The 23473-nt window shown below is 47.0% G+C and overlaps 1 protein-coding gene across 4 annotated transcripts in view; it reads right to left on the minus strand.

Annotated features, from left to right (window-relative positions):
• Positions 1 to 23473, minus strand: part of FGF1 (fibroblast growth factor 1) — a 385534-nt gene that overhangs the window by 20764 nt on the left and 341297 nt on the right. For all 4 annotated transcript variants that reach the window (XM_069764051.1, XM_069764048.1, XM_069764049.1 and 1 more), the window contains one exon: positions 5273 to 5476. In XM_069764051.1, the coding sequence (XP_069620152.1) occupies positions 5273 to 5441 (169 nt within the window). In that variant the 5' untranslated portion in view covers positions 5442 to 5476. The remainder of the gene's footprint in view (positions 1 to 5272; positions 5477 to 23473) is intronic.

Below are 23473 nucleotides of genomic sequence, written 5' to 3' on the forward strand. Positions count from 1 at the left end.
AAACCCTCTTAAAGCGAATCTATCACAAAGTTTTCGATATCCCATCTGGGAGCAGCATGATATAGGGACAGAAACCCTGATTCTAGCAATGTACAAGTTACTGGGCTACTTGCTGTCGTTTTGATAAAATCACTGTATTCTCTTCTGGAGATCTACCAGTTGTCTGAATGCTGAGCTGTGTATAGCCCCGCCCATGTAATTGATTGACAGCTTTCTATCCATGCACAGTGTACGCAGAAAACTGCCAATTGGTGGTAGGAGGCTGAGTTATACATTGCTTATGAATATGATTAACTACATGGCAGCAGGCCAACTAGTCCTCTAGTTATAATCTCCTGCAGAAAAAACAGGGATTTTAATCAAAACCACAGCAAGCAGCTCAGTAAGTGACACATTGCTGGACTCGGGGTCTCTGTCTCTACCTTATGCTGCTTTCAGATTAGGCAAAAACTTAGAGTCAGATTCCCTTTAAGAAGCTGCTCATAGATGATGCCCTGAGTGTTGAGCACACTTCTTTCACATTCATATACCATAAAATTGAAGTAATTGGGGGTGGGGAGGTTTTCCACTCTCAGGGCCTCCCTCTAGGAGCCAGAATGGAGAAATTATAGGAGTGGCAGTAGAAATGTAGTGTATTCTGCCTGAGTTTTAGGCATGTGTAAAAATAGTGCTGAAAAGCAGAAATGCTTTAAAAATATAGAAGTGTTAATCATTTATTTTTATCAAATAACAAAATGCAAAATCACAAAAAAATGATAAAGCTAAATCAGATCAATATTTGGTATGACCACCCTTTGCAACTTCAACCTTCAAAACAGCATCATTTCTCATAGGTACACTTGCACATAGTTGTTGAACTAACTCAACAGGAAAGTTGTTCAAAACATCTTGGAGTACTAACCACAGATCTTCTGTTGATTTAGACTTAGACGAATCACTCTGCCGCATTATGTAAACCCTGACACACTTGATGCTGAGATCAGGGCTCTGTGGCGGCCATGTCATCACTTCCAGGACTCTAGGTAACCATTCTTATTTTGCAGCATTTTTTCCACACCTGCCTAAAACTTTTGCTTAGTACTGTATATCAAGGTATCATTTTCCTAGACATTACTGTGATTGCTAAGGGTTGGAAAAGATGGCTACAATTACAGTGTTGTGTGACACTCCTAGAATTTGGTTGTCACAGTGGTATTGCCTTCCTCTTGGGGAGGGTGATTCCATGCCTGGAAGGGAGGAAGATTCCTTTAACAGGTGCACACAACACTGTTCTGACTCCAGGCCAGAAGGGGGAGCTCTAAACCCAGCTTCAGGGCAGCTTCCCTATATATTCTGGCTGGAGGAAGAGTTAGTGGTCAGTCTGTGAGGAGAGCTGGAGCTGAGTAGACATGCGGCTCTACAGCTCCTGACAGGAGAGTCAGTCTGTAGGAGACAGTGAGGGCAGAAGGAGCAAAGGAAGAGAGAGAAAAACTGGAGGGGAGCTGCGACTGGGCTCACTCCAGGTTCAAGCACCAGGAACCGGAGGCCAAAATTCCAAGGTTGTGGGGGTATCTGCATTAAAAGAGGCATAGATGCTCATGAGGAGAACATAATTTTACCTCTATACAAGTCACTAGTTCGACCACACTTAGAATACTGTGCACAGTTCTGGTCTCCCGTGTATAAGAAAGACATAGCTGAACTAGAGCGGGTGCAGAGAAGAGCGACCAAGGTTATTAGAGGACTGGGGGGTCTGCAATACCAAGATAGGTTATTACACTTGGGGCTATTTAGTTTGTAAAAACGAAGACTAAGGGGTGATCTTATGTTAATGTATAAATATATGAGAGGACAGTACAAAGACCTTTCTGATGATCTTTTTAATCATAGACCTGAAACCCGGACAAGGGGGCATCCTCTGCGTTTGGAGGAAAAAAGGTTTAAGCATAATAACAGACGTGGATTCTTTACTGTAAGAGCAGTGAGACTATGGAACTCTCTGCCGTATGATGTTGTAATGAGTGATTCATTACTTAAATTTAAGAGGGGACTGGATACCTTTCTGGAAAAGTATAATGTTACAGGGTATATAAACTAGATTCCTTGATAGGGCGTTGATCCAGGGAACTAGTCTGATTGCCGTATGTGGAGTCGGGAAGGAATGTTTTTCCCCAATGTGGAGCTTACTCTTGCCACATGGGTTTTTTTTGCCTTCCTCTGGATCAACATGTTAGGGCATGCTAGGTTAGGCTATGGGTTGAACTAGATGGACTTATAGTCTTCCTTCAACCTTAATAACTATGTAACTATGTAACTATGTATGTCCCACAGCAGAAACAGGCGGGCAGGAGAGTCCAAGTCTTCTGGCCACCATTACACCCATAGGCACAGCAGCAGATAGAGCCCGGAGTCACCACGAGAAGGGACACCTGTAAAAAGGCTCGAGTTGTCTGCCATGCGGGTAGTGTCCATCTGAAAGGACAGAGAGAGAGGACCTTGTACGAAGCCTCAGGCAGCGAGGGACTGAAAACACAACGCAGTAAGGCAGGTTTCCAACCCCACCTGGCTAGGGGGATTCCGAATCGCTTCTAAGCTGCCCAGATTCCAAAGACCACCTGTAACTTGTACCTGAACTGCATCAGTATAAGGTAAAGAGACAGCAACCTTGTGTCCTCCAATTCTTTCCTGCACTTCACCATCAACCATCCCTTTTACCAGCTACATCGGGAGCCCTGGGGGCCAAGCTCTACCTTTGAGGAGCTATACCACCTCTGTTGCAATACTATCATCCCCAGTGGACCCCTTTAAGCTGTGTCAGCCATCCCTGGCTGAATACGACAGGTGGCATCACGAACATTCCTATATTAGACTTTATTCCCATTTTCATTAACCCCTCCTTCTACTGGATGCCCAGGGCCAAGGACCGGGTCACTGCCGCCATGACCACCCCTTTAAGAACCGATCCAGTTCCAAGTACCCCATTGTCCTAGCGGGCGCTCCAGTTGCCAATAATTTAGCAACCTTTCTCCATCATTTCATTACAATAAGCATTGTGGCTCAGTAGTTTGGACTGCAGCCTTGTAGTGCTGGGGTCCTGGATTCAAATCCCACCAAGGACATCATCTGCAAAGAGTTTGTACGTTCTCCCCATGTTTTCTCCCACATTCCAAAAACATATGTATAGGGAATCTAGATTTTGAGCCCCAATGGGGACAGTGTTAGTACAGCACCCCAGAGTCCTGGTCGTTGCAGTAATGTCGCTCTGCCACTAAGGGGAGTGATGTAATGTCTGATTGCACTAAAGGGGTTCACCTGACCAGGTATCACAGTCACACATTACACTTCACACTCCGGCCACCAGGGGAAGCAAAAGGCACTATGTATTAGGCCACTCCTCACACTTGGGTAAAACTGGGGGTTGGATAGGAAGTTAGTGAGAAGCAGCCTGGGAAAGTTCCAGGGAGGACCTGTCAGGGGTGGGTTCCTGGCAGGGACCTAGCAGAAAGGACAGATTGTTATGGAGCCGCGCCTGCACTACCTTGCGGCGGCATCTTAAGGAAGGACACGAAGCGAAGTATATTGTGGAGAAGTGAGAAACGAGATCACAGCAAAAAGGCGATAGAACCAGTAGGAGTCGTGCCTCGAGATCGGCAACATCCTATTGAGGCGCATAGCTGGTGGCCGGAACGCCGAGGAAGTAACAGACTTCAAGCATTACTTCAAACAGCGGCAGGACAGTTAATTATAGGTTGGCTGTCTGACCTAAATCACCTAAGCAGATATAGGAAGCAATCGTGGGAGAGGGGCGTCTCTAGGGTCCCAGAATAACTCCAGGCCTACCTGTCATACGGGTGCGTCCTAACCACATTATCTGGGGGACAGAGAGAGAAAGAACAGATACGACAGTTGTGAGGACTATCCCGTGGTGCTCAGCAGGGAAGGACTACAACACACAGGTGCTAGTAGGTAGGCACTGATTTCCACCTGCAAAGGGAACTCTGGATGTGCCTTCGGACCGGCCGGTCTCAGACAGACCTGTTAGCAGTGCTCTGGATTGCGGATCCCGAAGTCTTCAGTAAAACGGTAAAGAGACTGCAACCCTGCATCCTCGTTATTAACCGCGCCTCACATCATCGCCACCTACACTACTGGGAAGCCCTGGGGAAGCACTTCACCTGTGGGAAGGTATTCCATCTAGCTGCCATAACATCACCCCAGTGGACCCCCAAGCAGCTGTAAGAGGGTGATGCTGTTATGGACAATAAGAAACACGCTATCACTTTAAGAGGCTGCATCCCCTTGTCTGGTGTGATGGTATGTTCTGCTTTTCTCCCCTACTCTTATGGGTGTTATGAGCTGGTCGGTGGTGTGTGCAGTGCAGAGAGCTGAAGCAGCGTGGAGAGAGGACGTTTCTAGAGAGGACTGAGAGAACTTTGTGCTGTTCTGGCCGGAAGAAGGAACTTTGGCTACAAGAAAGACTACACAGCTTGAGACGAACTGCGTTTGCTAATTAGACTTTCCCGGTTACAGCAAAGGGTGGCTGTTCTGTGCTGGTTTGTGAAGCCACGAAGATACTGAGAAGGGGACTTACAGTTTCCAGGAGCAAGGAGAAGACCATGCTTTGCAGAGCTGACAGGAATCCGTGCGCACCACCATTTTGGACTTCGGGGGCCCCCTGGGACTGGACCTGTGTCCCCAACATCACCGTGAGTTTGTTCCTGTATGGTGCACCTGTTAGGGCCTAGTGCAGGCTTCAACAGTTAGAGCATGGTAGCCGTGTGGCCTGCGTAGTAAAGGCCAGGGAGGTTATATGCAGAGTAGCATTGATGGTTGTTTTGTTGTATAAGGTTGCTTGTTATACAGACTCTGAGTTTGTAATTGTTGAAGCACGGTGCTATTCTACAGACTAGATAACTCATGTGCATTATCTTTTGTTATAGTAAACCCCTGTTTGCACCTTCCTTGTCCCTTCCATTCCTTGTCTCCCAATAAATCTATCCTTTGTTGTTTGCACCTCATCTTGTGTACAGTAGTCTTCCTGCACCGTGGTGGTCCCCCGGCCATCGCTTCACAGCGTTGGTCACCCTGACCGAATACCACAGGTGGCGTCATGAACACTCGATAAACTTTCATCACCTTTCATTGGACGCCCCTTAGCAGGGTCACGGACCGGGTCTAGCCACCGTGACAACCCCAAGACCAAGACAGAGTATCCCGCGGCCCTGCGTCTGGGGGCGCTCCATTAGTAATTTCTGCAAAGTTCTGTGGTATTAATGGTGCTATAATCACTTACTGTTCAGGTCATCCTTGTCTCTTGTTCCATCTACTACTCCGTCTGGAAGTATACGTAAAAAGTACCCTCCATTGCTGCAGTAAAGGAATTTTGGTTTCTTGTAATTTCCCATTGGAAGGTCAAACTTCTCTGTCATTGCGTTGAAAGTTGTGATATCCCCCTCTGCCATGTTTTGATCTTCTTAAGAATTGTAGCCGATTAGTACTGTAAAGCATAAAATATAAACAATCTCAGCAAAATTATAACACTACCTAACTAGGATAACTGCCCCTGTAGCTCGCAGCGGAGACGGCATTTGGACTAAGTGGAGGGGCACTTACATGGCACTTTTTTAAAAGATTTAATAAGCACCAATGTGATAAGCAGCTCTTACTTTGGTGGTATCTATAAAGCATAGCATAGCAAATTGTCATTGGAGAGCTGTTATTTTATGTGGCCTGTGGTTAGCTGCATATTGGCCATAGGAAGCATAGTGTCTTTAGCTCTCCATAAAACAGCAATGAGAGGTTAATGAGAACTGCATTCAGTTACATACAGTAGGTACATAGTTACATAGGTTTAAAAAAGACCTAGGTGCATCAAGGTCAACCTTTCTCCACCAATTGTACATTTTGTCACTAAATGAGCTATAACCAGTAATGTTTTGTGTATTAAAGAATTCATCCAGCCTTTTTTTAAAGGTTGTTATAGAGTCTGCCATTACTACCTCTTGTGGTAGGGCATTTCACAGTCTGACTGCTCTAACTGTAAAGAACCCATCCATAATGTGTGCCCCCTGGTCCTTTGTATGGTCCTTGGAAGGAATAAGTCCTGTGCCGTTCTTTGTACTAACCACACATATATTTGTACATATAAATGAGATCCCCTCTGAGGCGTCTTTTTTCTAAGCTAAACAAGCCCAACTTTTCCAACCTCTCCTAATATGAGAGGCCTTCCATCTCTTGTAATAATTTAGCTACCCACCTTTGAACTGACTCTAATTTCTGAATATCCTTATTAAAATATGGAGCCCAAAACTGGATCCCATATTCTAGATGTGGCCTCACCAGTGATTTATAAAGCGGTAACAATACGTTGTGATGTTAGGATTTTACCTCTCTCCTTATACACCTTAAAATTTTGTTTGCATTTGTGACTGCTGCTTGACATTGAGTACTGCTGCTCAGCTTACTTGTAACCAGAATACCCAAGTCCTTCTCCTGTTCTGTAGTCCCAAGTATTCTCCCATTTAATGTATATACAGTGTCTAGGAGGGACACCGGAGAGACTCGCTGTTACAGTGCCTTGCAAAAGTATTCGGCATCCTGGAACTTTTTAACCTTTTCCCACATATCATGCTTCAAACATAAAGATACCAAATGTACATTTTTGGTGAAGAATCAACAACAAGTGGAACACAATTGTGAAGTTGAACGAAATGTATTGGTTACTTTAAATTTTTCTGGAAATTCAAAAACTGAAAAGTGGGACGTGCAATATTATTCGGCCCCTTTAACTTAATACTTTGTTGAGCCACCTTTTGCTTTAATTACAGCTGCACTGCAAGACGCTTTGGATATGTCTCTATCAGTTTTGTACATTGAGAGACCGAAATTCTTGCCCATTTTTGCTTGGCAAACAGCTCGAGCTCAGTGAGGTTTGATGGAGATTGTTTGTGAACAGCAGTTTTCAGCTTTTTCCACAGATTCTCGATTGGATTGAGGTCTGGACTTTGACTTGGCCATTCTAACATCTGGATATGTTTATTTGTGAACCATTCCATTGTAGATTTTGCTTTGTTTGGGATCATTGTCTTGTTGGAAGACAAATATCTGTCCCAGTCCCAGGTCTTTTGCAGACTCCAACAGGTTTTCTTCAAGAATGGTCCTGTATTTGGCTCCATCCATCTTCCCATCAATTTAAACCATCTTCCCTGTCCCTGGTGAAGAAAAGCAGGCCCAAACCATGATGCTGCCACCATCATGTTTGACAGTGGGGATGGTGTGTTCACGGCGATGAGCTGTGTTGCCTTTACGCCAAACATATCATTTGGCATTGTTGCCAAAAAGTTCCATTTTGGTTTCATCTGACCAGAGCACCTTCTTCCACATGTTTGGTGTGTCTCCCAGGTGGCTTGTTGCAAACTTTAAATGACACTTTTTATGGATATCTTTGACAAATGGCTTTCTTCTTGCCACTCTTCCATAAAGGCCAGATTTGTGCAGTGCATGACTGATTGTTGTCCTATGGACAGAGTGTTACAACTCAGCTGTAGATCTCTGCAGTTCATCCAGAGTGATCATAGGCCTCTTGGCTGCATCTCTGATCAGTCTTCTCCTTGTTTGAGATGAAAGTTTAATGGGACAGCCGGGTCTTGGTGGATTTGCAGTGGTATGATACTCCTTCCATTTCAATTTGATCGCTTGCACAGTGCCCCTTGGGATGTTTAAAGTTTTGAGCTTTAAACTTCTCCACAACAGTATCACGAACCTGCCTGTTGTGTTCCATGGTCTTCATGATGCTCTCTGTGCTTCAAACAGAACCCTGAGACTATCACAGAGCAGGTGCATTTATAAGGAGACTTGATTACACACAGGTGGATTATATTTATCATCATTAGGCATTTAGGACAACATTGGTTTATTCAGGATCCGCACTGAAAGTAATGGGGCCAAATAATATTGCACGCCCCACTTTTTAGTTTTTGAATTTCCAAAAAAATGTAAAATAACCAATAAATTGTGTTCCACTTTACAATTGTGTTCCACTTGTTGTTGATTCTTCACCAAAAATTTACATTTGGTATCTTTATGCTTAAAGCATATGTGGGAAAAGGTTGAAAAGTTCCAGGGGGCCGAATACTTTCGCAAGGCACTGTATCTTTGGAGCAAACAGCTCTCTGATGCCCCCTATCATCCAGACAATTACGCATGTGACCAACGATCAACAGAGGAGGGCGCAGGCTGTTTCCATTAGTAGGCCGGTTATCAGGAAACTAACAGTGAGCATATGGTATATGCAACTCTGATTCACACTTCTGGGAAATGTGTAGATTACATTCATGGCTAGCTCACAATAACCCCAAACTCCTCACTGTCATTACCAGTCAATTTTTTAAACAGGCTTACTGGGGTCCTGGTTCTGACTCTGGTAGCATATGAATTCATCATCACTACATGAATATGTGATCAAAACCACCATATTTACATGAATACATCACCAGAACCTACCATTAGTACATGAATACATCACCAGAATCCCCATAAGTTCTTCAATATAAGAACCAAGCTCAATACAGCAATCACTTGTAATGTCAAGTCAGTCTCATATACAATTATACTGCATGAACCTACAACTTCAGTATGTCTTTCCAATAGTAAGGAGATACTCGGAATTGATGTTAACAGTAGGGTTGAGCGAAACGGATCGTTCATTTTCATAAGTCGCCGACTTTTGGCAAAGTCGGGTTTCATGAAACCCGACCCGATCTCTGTGTGGGCTCAGCCATGCGGTACGCGACTTTCGCGCCAAAGTCACATTTCAATGACGCGAAAAGCGCCATTTCTCAGTCAATGAAGGTGGACGCAGAGTGTGGGCAGCATGATGACATAGGTCTCAGTCCCCACCATCTTAGAGAAGGGCATTGCAGTGATTGGCTTGCTGTCTGCAGTGTCACAGGGGCTATAAAGGGGCGTTCCCGCCGACCGCCATCTTACTGCTGCTGATGTGAGCCTAGGGAGAGGTTGCTGCCGCTTCGTCAGAAGCAGGGATAGCGTTAGGCAGGGTCCATTAACCCCCAAACCGCTTGTGCTGTAGCGATTTCCACTGTCCAACACCACCTTTTGTTAGCAGGGACAGTGGAGGCTACATTTTTTTTCCTCAGCGCTGTAGCTCATTGGGCTGCCCTAGAAGGCTCCCTGATAGCTGCATTGCTGTTTGTACACCGCTGTGCAAACCAACTGCTTTTTTCAAAGCACAAATCCTGTTGTTCCTTCCTTTCTGCACAGCTATCTTGTTTGTTTGTCCACACTTTTTATTTAATTTGTGCAGCAGTCCACTCCTTCTTATTGCTGCCTGCCATACATTGCTGAGATTACTGCAGGGAGATAGTAATTGTAGGACAGTCCCTTTTTTTTTTTCTCGTTACATCTCTTCAAGCCACTTTCTGCCACAGAAAATATACTCTAATAGAGTGGCCCACATTTATTCACTAGTCTCCCTGAATAAACAGTGGGCCTGATTTCTTGCCAATTCTCCCAGAAATAAAAACAAAAAAATAGTGGGAGATTAATATTGGCATTTGTGCTTCAGTGCCAGTCGTGTGTGCCATCTCTCTCAAATTGTGGGGCACAGAAAGCCTAGTGTCTATAATACTGTTTTTTTTTGTTTTTTAATTCTCCCTTAAAAAAAAAAATGGGAGATTAATATTGGCATTTGTGCTTGAGTGCCAGTCGTGTGTGCCATCTCTCTCAAATTGTGGGGCACAGAAAGCCTAGTGTCTAATACTGTTTTTTTGTTTGTTTTTAAATTCTCCCTGAAAAAAAATAAATAGTGGGAGATTAATATTGGCATTTGTGCTTGAGTGCCAGTCGTGTGTGCCATCTCTCTCAAATTTTGGGGCACAGAAAGCCTAGTGTCTAATACTGTTTTATTTTATTTTTTTAAAATTCTCTCTGAAAAAAAATAAATAGTGGGAGATTAATATTGGCATTTGTGCTTGAGTGCCAGTCGTGTGTGCCATCTCTCTCAAATTGTGGGGCACAGAAAGCCTAGTGTCTAATACTGTTTTATTTATTTTTTTTAAATTCTCCATGAAAAAAATAAATAGTGGGAGATTAATATTGGCATTTGTGCTTGAGTGCCAGTCGTGTGTGCCATCTCTCTCAAATTGTGGGGCACAGAAAGCCTAGTGTCTAATACTGTTTTTTTACTTTTTTAAATTCTCCCTGAAAAAAAATAAATAGTGGGAGATTAATATTGGCATTTGTGCTTGAGTGCCAGTCATGTGTGCCATCTCTCTCAAATTGTGGGGCACAGAAAGCCTAGTGTCTAATACTGTTTTTTTTATTTTTAAATTCTCCCTGAAAAAAAATAAATAGTGGGAGATTAATATTGGCATTTGTGCTTGAGTGCCAGTCGTGTGTGCCATCTCTCTCAAATTGTGGGGCACAGAAAGCCTAGTGTCTAATACTGTTTTATTTTATTTTTTAAATTCTCCCTGAAAAAAAGGAAATGGTGGGAGATTAATATTGGCATTTGTGCTTGAGTGCCAGTCGTGTGTGCCATCTCTCTCAAATTGTGGGGCACAGAAAGCCTAGTGTCTAATACTGTTTTTTTTTTGGTTTTTAAATTCTCCCTGAAAAAAAATAAATAGTGGGAGATTAATATTGGCATTTGTGCTTGAGTGCCAGTCGTGTGTGCCATCTCTCTCAAATTGTGGGGCACAGAAAGCCTAGTGTCTAATACTGTTTTTTTTTTTTGTTTTTAAATTCTCCCTGAAAAAAAATAAATAGTGGGAGATTAATATTGGCATTTGTGCTTGAGTGCCAGTCGTTTGTGCCATCTCTCTCAAATTGTGGGGCACAGAAAGCCTAGTGTCTAATACTGTTTTTTTTTTTGTTTTTAAATTCTCCCTGAAAAAAAATAAATAGTGGGAGATTAATATTGGCATTTGTGCTTGAGTGCCAGTCGTGTGTGCCATCTCTCTCAAATTGTGGGGCACAGAAAGCCTAGTGTCTAATACTGGTTGTTTTTTCTTTTTTTTTTTAATTCTCCCTGAAAAAAAATAAATAGTGGGAGATTAATATTGGCATTTGTGTTTGAGTGCCAGTCGTGTGTGCCATCTCTCTCAAATTGTGGGGCACAGAAAGCCTAGTGTCTAATACTGTTTTTTTTTGTTTTTAAATTCTCCCTGAAAAAAAATAAATAGTGGGAGATTAATATTGGCATTTCTGCTTGAGTGCCAGTCGTGTGTGCCATCTCTCTCACATTGTGGGGCACAGAAAGCCTAGCTTCTAATACTGTTTGTTTTTTTTTGTTTTTAAATTCTCCCTTAAAAAAAAAAAATAGTGGGAGATTAATATTGGCATTTGTGCTTGAGTGCCAGTCGTGTGTGCCATCTCTCTCAAATTGTGGGGCACAGAAAGCCTAGTATCTATAATACTGTTTTTTTTGTTTTTTAATTCTCCCTTAAAATAAATAGTGGGAGATTAATATTGGCATTTCTGCTTGAGTGCCAGTCGTGTGTGCCATCTCTCTCACATTGTGGGGCACAGAAAGCCTAGTGTCTAATACTGTTTTTTTTTTTTTTTTTTTTTAATTCTCCTTGAAAAAAATAATAGTGGGAGATTAATATTGGCATTTGTGCTTGAGTGCCAGTCGTTTGTGCCATCTCTCTCATTTTGTGCCACAGAAAACCTAGTGTGTAACATTGTGCCTGATTTTCCTTGCAGTCTCACCCACCTATAAGGGGATATCTAAATCCTACAGAAGTTTGAATTCACCTTGTAAGTTGTTTTACAGTAACAAATACCGTTACTTTGGTTACGTTTTTCAAACAATGAGGAAGTCTGGTGGAAGAGGTCGTGGCCGTGGGCGGTCATTGCCAGCTGGTAATGATGGTAGTGGTGGTGGAGCATCAGGTGGTCGTGGGAAAAGCAATATAGCACCTAAGTCTCGAGTTGTGGAGCCAGGTTCGTCGTCTGGCTACACAAGGCCTCGAACGCTCCCTTTTCTGGGAGTAGGAAAACCGCTTTTAAAGCCGGAGCAGCAAGAGCAAGTTTTGGCTTTCCTTGCTGACTCAGCCTCTAGCTCTTTTGCCTCCTCTTCTGAAACTGGTAAATGTAAAAGCAGCGCGTCGTTAGTGGATGTTCACGGTCAGGGACAAGTCGCTTCCTTGTCCTCTTCAGCAAAAACAATAACAGAGAAGGATGCGTCAGGCGACACAACGGGTTACTCCATGGAGCTATTTACACATACCGTTCCTGGGTTAGAAAGTGAAACAGTTAACAGGCCATGCCCATTACAAGTTGAATCGGACATGGAGTGCACAGATACACAGCCACAGCCAGATTACTATGCTGTTCCTTTGAATCAGACCACAACATTGCCCTCGCAGTGTACTGATCCAGAATCAGACCCTGATGAGACTATGGTGCCCCATCACGAACGCTATACCACCTGCTTACACGGTGTTAGGGCTAGCGGAACGCACCGAGTAGAAATAGATATTTATTATAAATGGTGCGTTCGCAGCCCGGGGTCCACCGTGCAGGAAGAACCTGCTGCTAGTGAATGGCGGCACTGTTTGGCGGTATAGACTAGCTCTGTTACCTCACAGAGCAGCCGCGAGAGGAAAGCACTGTGCCCTGTTAGCCTCACAGGAGCACAAGCTTACTGCCTAGCTGATAGCAGTCTGTGGTTATTCAACATGCAATTTCCTCACCGGAGAAGTCGGTATTCTAGGGGCTTATTTCAGCCGGGTCCCTGAACACTCTCATACAATCTCCTCACCGGAGGTGCCGGTATTCTAGGGGCTTATTTCAGCCGGGTCCCTGAACACACTTATGCATAACCACACTGGCGCAAAGCACATATGACTTGATACTAGCGCATGGCCGTGCGGCCATGCGAGCCTTAAATAGTTACAGCACGTTTAGGACCTATCAAAGAAGGACCAATGGAGTGCTGCAGCACCTGAGCATGTGATCCTAGATCTCCAGTGAGAGATCTCGCCCTGGGCATGCTCAGAGTGCAAAGCAGGATTTAGTCCTAGCACCTACAAGGACCTTAGCTGCAGTATCTGATCATGTGACCCTCGATCTCCACTGAGAGATCTTACTCTGGGCATGCTCAGAATGTGAAAAGCAGGACTTAGCCCCAGTAGCGTCCGCTCGCCGCTGCCCAGCACTGACTTCAATGGCAGAAGCAGGAAACGCAGCAGTAACTCTTAGCACAGAGTCAGACTGAGCGAGACGCTGGGATCGACGTCTCCGCTGAGCAGGCTCCACTGCGGCAGGAGAAGAATGGGAGACCGCAGCGGAGATGGCCCGAGATTCCCCCTGTGCAGAGGCAGGAACTCGACCCCTAACATTACCCCCCCTCCTAGGGCCCCCCCCTCCTTGGGCCTCGCTACGTACGAAGGCAGCAATAAGCTGCGGAGCCCGAATGTGCTCAGCAGGCTCCCAGGACCTATCCTCAGGGCCGTAACCCTTCCAGTCCACCAAATAAAATTTTTTACCACGTACCACCTTGCACCCCAAAATAGCGTTCACCTCGAAATCGTCCGTAGACGAACCCGATGTCTCGGCAGATGACTCAGAAAACCGGGACATGTATACGGGCTTAAGGAGGGACACATGAAAGGTGTCGGTGATACCAAGGCGTGGAGGAAGGGCCAGACGGTAGACCACAGGATTAACCTGTTCGAGGACCTTGAAGGGACCCAAGTAGCGAGGTGCAAACTTAGTGGACTCTACACGCAGCCTGATGTTACGGGCAGAGAGCCACACTAAATCGCCAGGAGCAAAGGTCGGGGCAGGGCGCCGATGTGCATCGGCGGAGGACCTCATTCTCTCCTTCGAGGCCCGAATGGCATCCTGAGTGCGGTCCCAAATGTCCCGTGCCTCCACTGCCCAGTCTGCCACCCTGGAGTCAGCAGAGGACACGGGCATAGGCACAGGAACCCGCGGATGCTGGCCGTAATTAAGGAGGAAAGGAGTCTGACCGGTGGAGTCAGCTACAGCGTTATTAAGGGCAAACTCTGCCCATGGTAATAAAGATGCCCAGTCATCCTGCCTGGCAGAAACAAAATGTCGTAGATAAGTGACCAGAGTCTGATTGGCCCTCTCTACCAACCCATTCGTCTCGGATGATATGCGGAAGAGAGATTTAACTCAATGCTGAGAAGACGACAAAGCTCTCTCCAGAACCGAGACGCAAACTGGGGACCGCGGTCACTGACAATTTTGTCTGGCATGCCGTGTAGGCGGAAGATGTGTCTTATGAACAACGCTGCCAAGGCCCGTGCAGAAGGTAACCGTGGGAGCGGCACCAAATGCACCATTTTCGAGAAATGATCGGTAATTACCCAAATGATGGTACAGCCGCGAGACTTGGGCAAACCCACTACAAAGTCCATCCCGACCATCTCCCAGGGCCTGTCTGCCACCGGCAAGGGATAGAGTAACCCAGACAGCCGTTGTCGAGGAGACTTATTTTTGGCACATGAGACACACGCCAGAACGTAATCTCTGACATCTCGAAGCATATGCGGCCACCAGTACGTCTTCGCCAGCAGCTCAGATGTCCTTTTTGTCCCAAAGTGTCCACCCACACTGGAGGAATGAGCCCAAGAGAGAACCTCCGGTCGCAAATTTATGGGCACAAAAGTCTTGCCTGAAGGCACAGACTCAAGCGACACCGGAGCCACGGTTCTCAAGCTCTCAGAAGGAACAATAAGCCGAGGCTCTCCTTCCTCCTCCTCAGATGACACAACAGAGCGAGAAAGGGCATCAGCTCGAATATTCTTCTCCCCAGCGAGATAATGGAGGGTGAAGTGGAATCGGGAGAAGAATAAGGACCATCTGGCCTGGCGAGACTTTAGCCGCTGAGCTGTTTGCAAATATAGAAAATTTTTGTGGTCTGTGAAAACTTGAAAGGGAAAACGAGCCCCCTCCAAGAGATGTCTCCACTCTGAGAAAGCCAATTTCATCGCTAGCAACTCCCTGTCCCCGATGGAATAATTCCTCTCCGCTGGTGTGAAGGTCTTGGAGAAGAAGAAGCACGGATGCTTCCGACCTTGAGCATCCTTTTGGAAAAGGACTGCTCCAGCACCAACGGAAGAGGCATCCACCTCCATTATAAACGGCTTATCGACATCGGGACGATGTAGGATGGGAGCGCTAGCAAAATGAGACTTAGTAGAAGAAAAGGCCCTGGAGACCTCTTCAGACCACACTTTGGGATTTGCTCCCTTCTTGGTGAGGGCTACCAAGGGAGCTACCAAAGTTGAGAAGTGGGGAATGAACTGGCGGTAATAATTAATGAACCCCATAAAGCGCTGCACCGCTTTAAGTGAATGGGGTTCTTGCCAGTCCATTACTGCCTGTAGTTTGGCAGGATCCATAGCCAGTCCCTGGGCAGAGATGATATAGCCCAGGAAAGGTAAAGACTCCTGCTCAAACATACACTTCTCCAACTTTGCATAAAGAGAGTTTGCCCGTAAGAGGTCGAAGACTCTGCCAACATCTCTCCGGTGGGAGTCAATATCTGGAGAGAAGATGAGAATATCATCCAGATAGACTACGACCGAGGTGGAAAGCATATCCCGGAAGATGTCATTGACAAAGTCTTGGAAAACGGCTGGGGCATTACAGAGCCCGAAGGGCATCACCAGATACTCATAGTGCCCATCTCTGGTGTTAAACGCCGTCTTCCATTCGTCCCCCTCACGGATGCGAATCAGGTTATAAGCTCCCCGCAGGTCTAATTTGGTAAATACCTTAGCTCCCCGTAGCCTATCAAAAAGCTCAGAAATCAGGGGCAGCGGGTGCTTATTTTTAACGGTGATGGCGTAAAGACCCCTGTAATCTATGCAAGGACGCAATTCTCCATTCTTCTTCTGTACGAAGAAGAACCCTGCCCCTGCTGGTGACACTGACTTCCTAATAAACCCTCTTGCCAAATTCTCCTGGATGTATTGGGACATAGCCTCCGTCTCAGGGAGAGAGAGGGGATAGACACGTCCCCGAGGAGGTTCTGCTCCAGGCAAGAGATCTATAGGACAGTCATAGGGACGGTGAGGCGGAAGGGTCTCCGCGGCCTTTTTGGAGAAGACGTCTGCATAGGACCAATAGTATTTGGGGAGAGTAGAGATATCTGCGGGTATCTCAGTGGTGGAAACCTGAACGCACTCTTTCACACATCTGCCCTTACAGGATTCACTCCAACCCAATATCCTCCCAGAGGTCCACTCAATATGTGGGGAGTGGAAACGGAGCCAGGGTATTCCCAGCAGAATCTCATCCATTCCCTCAGGAAGGACAAGAAGGGAAATAATCTCCTGGTGGGATGGGGACATGACTAACGTGAAAGGGACAGTCTGATGTGTGATCTGTAACGGGAGTGTCGACCCATTCACCACTCTAACAGTTACTGGTTTGGCAAGCATAACCAGAGGTATTGCGTGGCGCAGAGCAAAAGCAGAAGACATAAAATTTCCCTCTGCTCCTGAATCCACACAAAGCTCTACTGTATGAGTGGATGTGCCTAACAGGATTGTCCCTTTAAAGGACAATTTGGAGGAAAATGCCGCTGTGTCCAGTGAACCTCCTCCAATGGTCACTAGACGCGATCGTTTCCCGACCGCCGTGGACATCTATTAGCATAATGTCCAAGTTGCTGGCAATTTTTACACACCACAGGTACTCGAGCGGTCTGAGACATAGGTCCCGCTCGAGAAACCTCCATGGCCTCATGGGAGTCGGACGCCATAACAGGAGATTCTAGAGGTTTGGCAAAGGTGGGAGCCAGCCGAAACCTCTGCCTACACTGGGTCCGCTCCAACCTCCGCTCGTTAAAACGGAGATCGATGCGGGTAGATAAAGTAATGAGCTCCTCCAGTGTGGCGGGAATCTCCCTAGTGGCCAAGGCGTCCTTAACATGATCTGCCAGTCCTTTCCAGAACACCGGAATAAGGACTTTATCCGGCCATTCCAGCTCAGAAGCTAGAGTCCGGAATTGGATGGCGAACTGGCTAACCATGGACGAACCCTGAGTAATTGCCAACAATTGGAGCGCGGTATCGTGGGTGACACGGGGTCCCAAAAAGACCTGCCTCAGAGCGTCCAGGAAGATAGGAGCACTCTGTACCACACGATCATTACGTTCCCAAAGCGGCTTTGCCCACTCCAACGCCCTGCCCGACAAAAGAGACAAAATGAATCCCACTTTTGCCTGTTCCGTAGGAAAACGTGCAGCCAGCAGCTCGAGATGTATGGAGCACTGGCTCACGAATCCCCGACATAGCTTACTGTCACCAGCAAACTTGTCTGGAAGCGGGAGACGGGATAAAGTCGGAGCAGGGGTGGCAGCGGACAAACTGGCTGCAGCTACACCTGCAGCCTGAACAGCGACAGCAGTAACGTCCACAGCTGAGGTTGCACGCTCTAGAGCCGCCAACCTACCCTCCAGCTGCTGGATGTACCGCTGTAGACGCTGATCGTCCGCCATTTACTAGCCAGACCCTGGCGCTAGTATTATGTTAGGGCTAGCGGAACGCACCGAGTAGAAATAGATATTTATTATAAATGGTGCGTTCGCAGCCCGGGGTCCACCGTGCAGGAAGAACCTGCTGCTAGTGAATGGCGGCACTGTTTGGCGGTATAGACTAGCTCTGTTACCTCACAGAGCAGCCGCGAGAGGAAAGCACTGTGCCCTGTTAGCCTCACAGGAGCACAAGCTTACTGCCTAGCTGATAGCAGTCTGTGGTTATTCAACATGCAATCTCCTCACCGGAGAAGCCGGTATTCTAGGGGCTTATTTCTGCCGGGTCCCTGAACACTCTCATACAATCTCCTCACCGGAGGTGCCGGTATTCTAGGGGCTTATTTCAGCCGGGTCCCTGAACACACTTATGCATAACCACACTGGCGCAAAGCACATATGACTTGATACTAGCGCATGGCCGTGCGGCCATGCGAGCCTTAAATAGTTACAGCACGTTTAGGACCTATCAAAGAAGGACCAATGGAGTGCTGCAGCACCTGAGCATGTGACCCTAGATCTCCAGTGAGAGATCTCGCCCTGGGCATGCTCAGAGTGCAAAGCAGGATTTAGTCCTAGCACCTACAAGGACCTTAGCTGCAGTATCTGATCATGTGACCCTCGATCTCCACTGAGAGATCTTACTCTGGGCATGCTCAGAATGTGAAAAGCAGGACTTAGCCCCAGAAGCGTCCGCTCGCCGCTGCCCAGCACTGACTTCAATGGCAGAAGCAGGAAATGCAGCAGTAACTCTTAGCACAGAGTCAGACTGAGCGAGACGCTGGGATCGACGTCTCCGCTGAGCAGGCTCCACTGCGGCAGGAGAAGAATGGGAGACCGCAGCGGAGATGGCCCAAGATTCCCCCTGTGCAGAGGCAGGAACTCGACCCCTAACACACGGTGACACAGACGAAGTTGCACACGAGATAGAAGAGGAGGTCATAGATGACCCAGTTGTTGACTCCGATTGGCAGCCATTGGGGGAACAGGGTGCAGGCGGCAGTAGTTCTGAAGCGGAGGAGGAGGGGCCGCAGCAGGCATCAACATCGCAACAGGTTCCATCTGCCGGGCCCGTATCTGGCCCAAAACGTGTGGCAAAGCCAAAACCAGTTAGAGGACAGCGTGGCCATCTGGTTAAAGAAGCTCAGTCTGCAATGCCTGAAAAGGAATCCGATGGTAGAAAGAGTGCAGTCTGGCATTTTTTTAAACAACATCCAAATGATCAGCGCAAAGTCATCTGTCAAAAATGTTCAACTACCTTAAGCAGAGGTCAGAATCTGAAAAGTCTAAATACAAGTTGCATGCATAGACATTTAACAACCATGCATTTGCAAGCATGGACTAACTACCAAACGTCCCTTAAGGTTATAGCACCCTCGGCCAATGAAGCTTGTCAGCAACGCTACATCCCTTCCGTCACTGTAAGGCCACCATTTTCCGCACCACTTGCAGTATCTGTGCAGGTTTCGTTGCCAGGCCAAGGCAGTCAGGGTCAGGGAATCACCAGTTTCGTAGTAGGAAACACTGCATGTAGGGCACTGGCAAGAATACCGTCTCCAACTGTCTCTCAGTCTGCCATGTCCACCGGCACCCCCGCTAGTTCCACGATCTCCAGCTCTCCAGTCCAGCTCACCCTACATGAGACTCTCGTTAGAAAAAGGAAGTACTCCTCCTCGCATCCGTGTACACAGGGTTTGAACGCCCACATTGCTAGACTAATCTCGTTAGAGATGATGCCCTACCGGTTAGTTAAAAGCGAAGCTTTCAAAGCCCTGATCGACTACGCTGTACCACGCTACGAGCTACCCAGTCGACACTTCTTTTCGAGAAAAGCCATCCCAGCCCTCCACCAGCATGTTAAAGAGCGCATCGTCCATGCACTCAGGCAATCTGTGAGTACAAAGGTGCACCTGAGGACATATGCATGGACCAGTAGGCATGGCCAGGGACATTACGTGTCCATCACGGCACACTGGGTGAATGTGGTGGATGCAGGGTCCACAGGGGACAGCAATATTGGGACAGTTCTGCCTAGCCCACGGTCTAGGAAACAGTTGGCTGTAGCCGTTCGCCCCCCCTCCTCCTCCTCCTCGTCCTCCTGCAGAAGCGAGAGCTCGTCCACAGACAACAGTCGCACAACCACTCCATCCGCAGCTGCCACTGTTGCACACCAGGTGTCCCATTATGGGGCAGCTACTGGCAAGCATCAGCAGGCTGTATTGGCAATGAAGTGTTTGGGCGACAACAGACACACCGCGGAAGTTCTGTCTGAGTTCTTGCAGAAAGAAACGCAGTCATGGCTGGGCACTGTAGATCTTGAGGCAGGCAAGGTAGTGAGTGATAACGGAAGGAATTTCATGGCTGCCATAGCCCTTTCCCAACTGAAACACATTCCTTGCCTGGCTCACACCTTAAACCTGGTGGTGCAGTGCTTCCTGAAAAGTTATCCGGGGTTATCCGACCTGCTCCTCAAAGTGCGCAGACTTTGCTCGCATATCCGCCGTTCGCCCGTACACTCCAGCCGTATGCAGAACTATCAGCGGTCTTTGAACCTTCCCCAGCATCGCCTAATCATCGACGTTGCAACAAGGTGGAACTCAACATTGCACATGCTTCAGAGACTGTGCGAACAGAGGCGTGCTGTTATGTATTTGTGGGAGGATACACATACACGGGCAGGCAGTTGGATGGCAGACATGGAGTTGTCAGGTGTGCAGTGGTCGAAGGTACAAGACATGTGTCAAGTCCTTCAGTGTTTTGAGGAATGCACACGGCTGGTTAGTGCAGACAACGCCATAATAAGCATGAGCATCCCCCTAATGCGTCTGCTGATGCAAAGTTTGATGCACATAAAGGAGCAGGCGTCTGCAGCAGAGGAAGAAGAAAGCCTTGATGACAGTCAGCCATTGTCTGGTCAGGGCAGTGTACCGGATGAGGTAGCGGGCAAACAGGAGGAGGAGGACGAGGAGGATGATGGGGATGAGTATTTTTCTAATGAGGAAGCTTCTCCGGGGCCAATGGAAATTGGTGGAGTGGTAAGGCCGGTTTTCTGGTTTTTTGAGGGACACAAGTGACGTATATTTGCCTGCAACTGCCCCTCAACCCAGCACAACCGCAGATTTGACAACTGGAACTTTGGCCCACATGGCGGATTATGCCTTACGTACCTTCAAAAGGGACCCACTCACTATTAAAATGATGACCGATGACGATTACTGGTTGGCCTGCCTCCTTGATCTTCGCTATAAAGGCAAATTGCAAAATATTATGCCACATGAGAACCTGGAACAAATATTAGCAACCAAACAATCAACTCTTGTTGACCGTTTGATTCAGGCATTCCCAGCACACAGCACCGGTGGTGGTTCTCACACGAGCTGCAGGGGGCAGCAGACCAGAGGTGTTAGAGGTGCACAAATCAGAAGTGGCGTTGGACAGAGGGGTTTTCTGACCAGGTTGTGGAGTGATTTTGCTATGACCGCAGACAGGACAGGTACTGCAGCATCAATTCAAAGTGACAGGAGACAACATTTGTCCAGTATGGTTACTAACTATTTTTCATCCCTTATCGATGTTCTCCCTCAACCGTCATTCCCATTTGATTACTGGGCATCCAAATTAGACACCTGGCCAGAATTGGCAGAATATGCATTGTAGGAGCTTGCTTGCCCAGCAGCTAGTGTGCTATCAGAAAGAGTATTCAGTGCTGCTGGTTCAATATTAACCAAAAAAAGGACTCGTCTGGCTACCCAAAATGTTGATGATCTAACCTTCATTAAAATGAACCACTCCTGGATTTCGAATTATTTTGCCCCACCTTTCGCGGCTGACACCTAGCTTTCCTATGAAAAGGTCTTGCTTGTGGACTGGTCTGACTGAGTTTTCCAATCTCGTAATTTGCAGCAGCTGTTTGTCCAGCATACGACATGTTTACACCTCCCTAAATGGGCAAACTCGCCCCAAGGGGGTGTGTTCTCGGCACTTGGCGCAAGCACCCGTGAGAGTGCCGTTTGTTTGAAGAGGTGGGTGTGCACGCTTTTGGTCGACGGCACTGCCACTGGGTCCCTCATAGTGTCTCTGGCGGTGGTGGCGTGCAATCAACGTCAGACACACCGTTGTAACTTGAGGGGCCCTGGGCCTGTACTGCCAGCCACAACACAGTCCCCCCCAGCTCAAACAGTGCTCTACGATTTGCAAAATTATCTCTCACAGCTCCACCAATGTTTAGTCTATGCGCTGACATCCTTCAATGCCTGGCACTGACAAAACCAATGTGTTGACATTTATGATGCTACTTAAAAAAGTCAGGGGCAGTGTCCTATATTTACACCAGTAAATACTTAGCACCAAATTACTAGGTCTGAAACTCAGCAGAGGAGCCCACCCCTGTACCTAAATATGCCACCCTTTTGATTTTTGGTTTTGTTGTATTGCGAGACATTAACATCTATTTATTTTTTGGGAGTACTAACTGTCAGACACTCCTTACAATCGGCCTCCGCTGACAACACCAATGCTGCCTGTGTACCCCTGCAAGATAATTCCAAGTGCATAGAGCCTACTTTTGTTATGTTAGGCCTACTAAGTCTGTCTGCGGTCCATAATAGAAATTGTCCTTCACTGACCACACCACTGCTGCCCGTGTACCCCTGGAACCTATTTTAAAGTGCCTACAGCCTACTTTTCTTATGTTAGGCCTACTAAGTCTGTCTGCGGTCCCTCCTTCCAATAGTTCTTCACTGACCAGACCAATGCTGGCCGTGTACCCTGTTGTGATTTCTGTTTTCGGGCTCCCTCCTGTGGTCAGGAATGGTACTTCGGCTGGTTCTGTCCATGGACTTCCTCTGGTGGCTGTGGGTGTTTCTGAGTTTCCTTCCACAGGTGACGAGGCTAAGTCGTTAGTGGGCTGCTCTATTTAACTCCACTTAGATCTTTGCCCCATGCCAGCTGTCAATGTTGTACTATTGGTCTAGTTCGCTCCTGGATCGTTCTGGTTACCTGTTTATTCCAGCAGAAGCTAAGTTCCTCTTTCCTATTTTCTTGTTTGCTATCTTTTCTGTCCAGCTTGCTATTGTGAATATTGCCTTGCTTGCTGGAAGCTCTGGGACGCAGAGGGGGGCTTCCGCACCGTGAGTCGGTGCGGAAGGTTTTTTTTCCCTGCTCACTCTGCATGGCTTTTTGTAGGATTTTGTGCTGACCACAAAGTTACCTTTCCTATCCTCTGTCTGTTCAGTAAGTCGGGCCTCTCTTTGCTAAATCTATTTCATCTCTGTGTTTGTGATTTCATCTTACTCACAGTCAATATATGTGGGGGCTGCCTTTTCCATTGGGGAATATCTCTGAGGCAAGGAAGGCTTTTTTTTCCTTTCTACTATCGAGATGGACCCTGTTAAAGTCCAGGCCATTTACGATTGGACTCAGCCGACATCTGTGAAGAGCCTGCAAAAGTTCCTGGGCTTTGCTAATATTTATCGGCGCTTCATCGCTAATTTTTCTAGTGTTGCTAAACCGTTGACTGATTTGACCAAGAAGGGTGCTGATGTGGTCAATTGGTCTTCTGCAGCTGTAGAGGCTTTTCAGGAGTTGAAGCGTCGTTTTTCTTCTGCCCCTGTGTTGTGCCAGCCAGATGTTTCGCTCCTGTTTCAGGTTGAGGTTGATGCTTCTGAGATTGGAGCAGGGGCTGTTTTGTCGCAAAGGAGTTCTGATGGCTCGGTGATGAAGCCATGTGCTTTCTTTTCTAGAAAGTTTTCGCCTGCTGAGCGTAACTATGATGTTGGTAATCGAGAGTTGTTGGCCATGAAGTGGGCGTTCGAGGAGTGGCGTCATTGGCTTGAAGGAGCCAAGCATCGCATGGTGGTCTTGACAGATCACAAGAATTTGACTTATCTTGAGTCTGCCAAACGGTTGAATCCGAGACAGGCTCGATGGTCGTTATTTTTCTCCCGTTTTGTGGTTTCG

The sequence above is a fragment of the Ranitomeya imitator genome, chromosome 4, assembly GCF_032444005.1.
Source record: "Ranitomeya imitator isolate aRanImi1 chromosome 4, aRanImi1.pri, whole genome shotgun sequence".
In the NCBI taxonomy this organism is placed as follows: domain Eukaryota; kingdom Metazoa; phylum Chordata; class Amphibia; order Anura; family Dendrobatidae; genus Ranitomeya; species Ranitomeya imitator.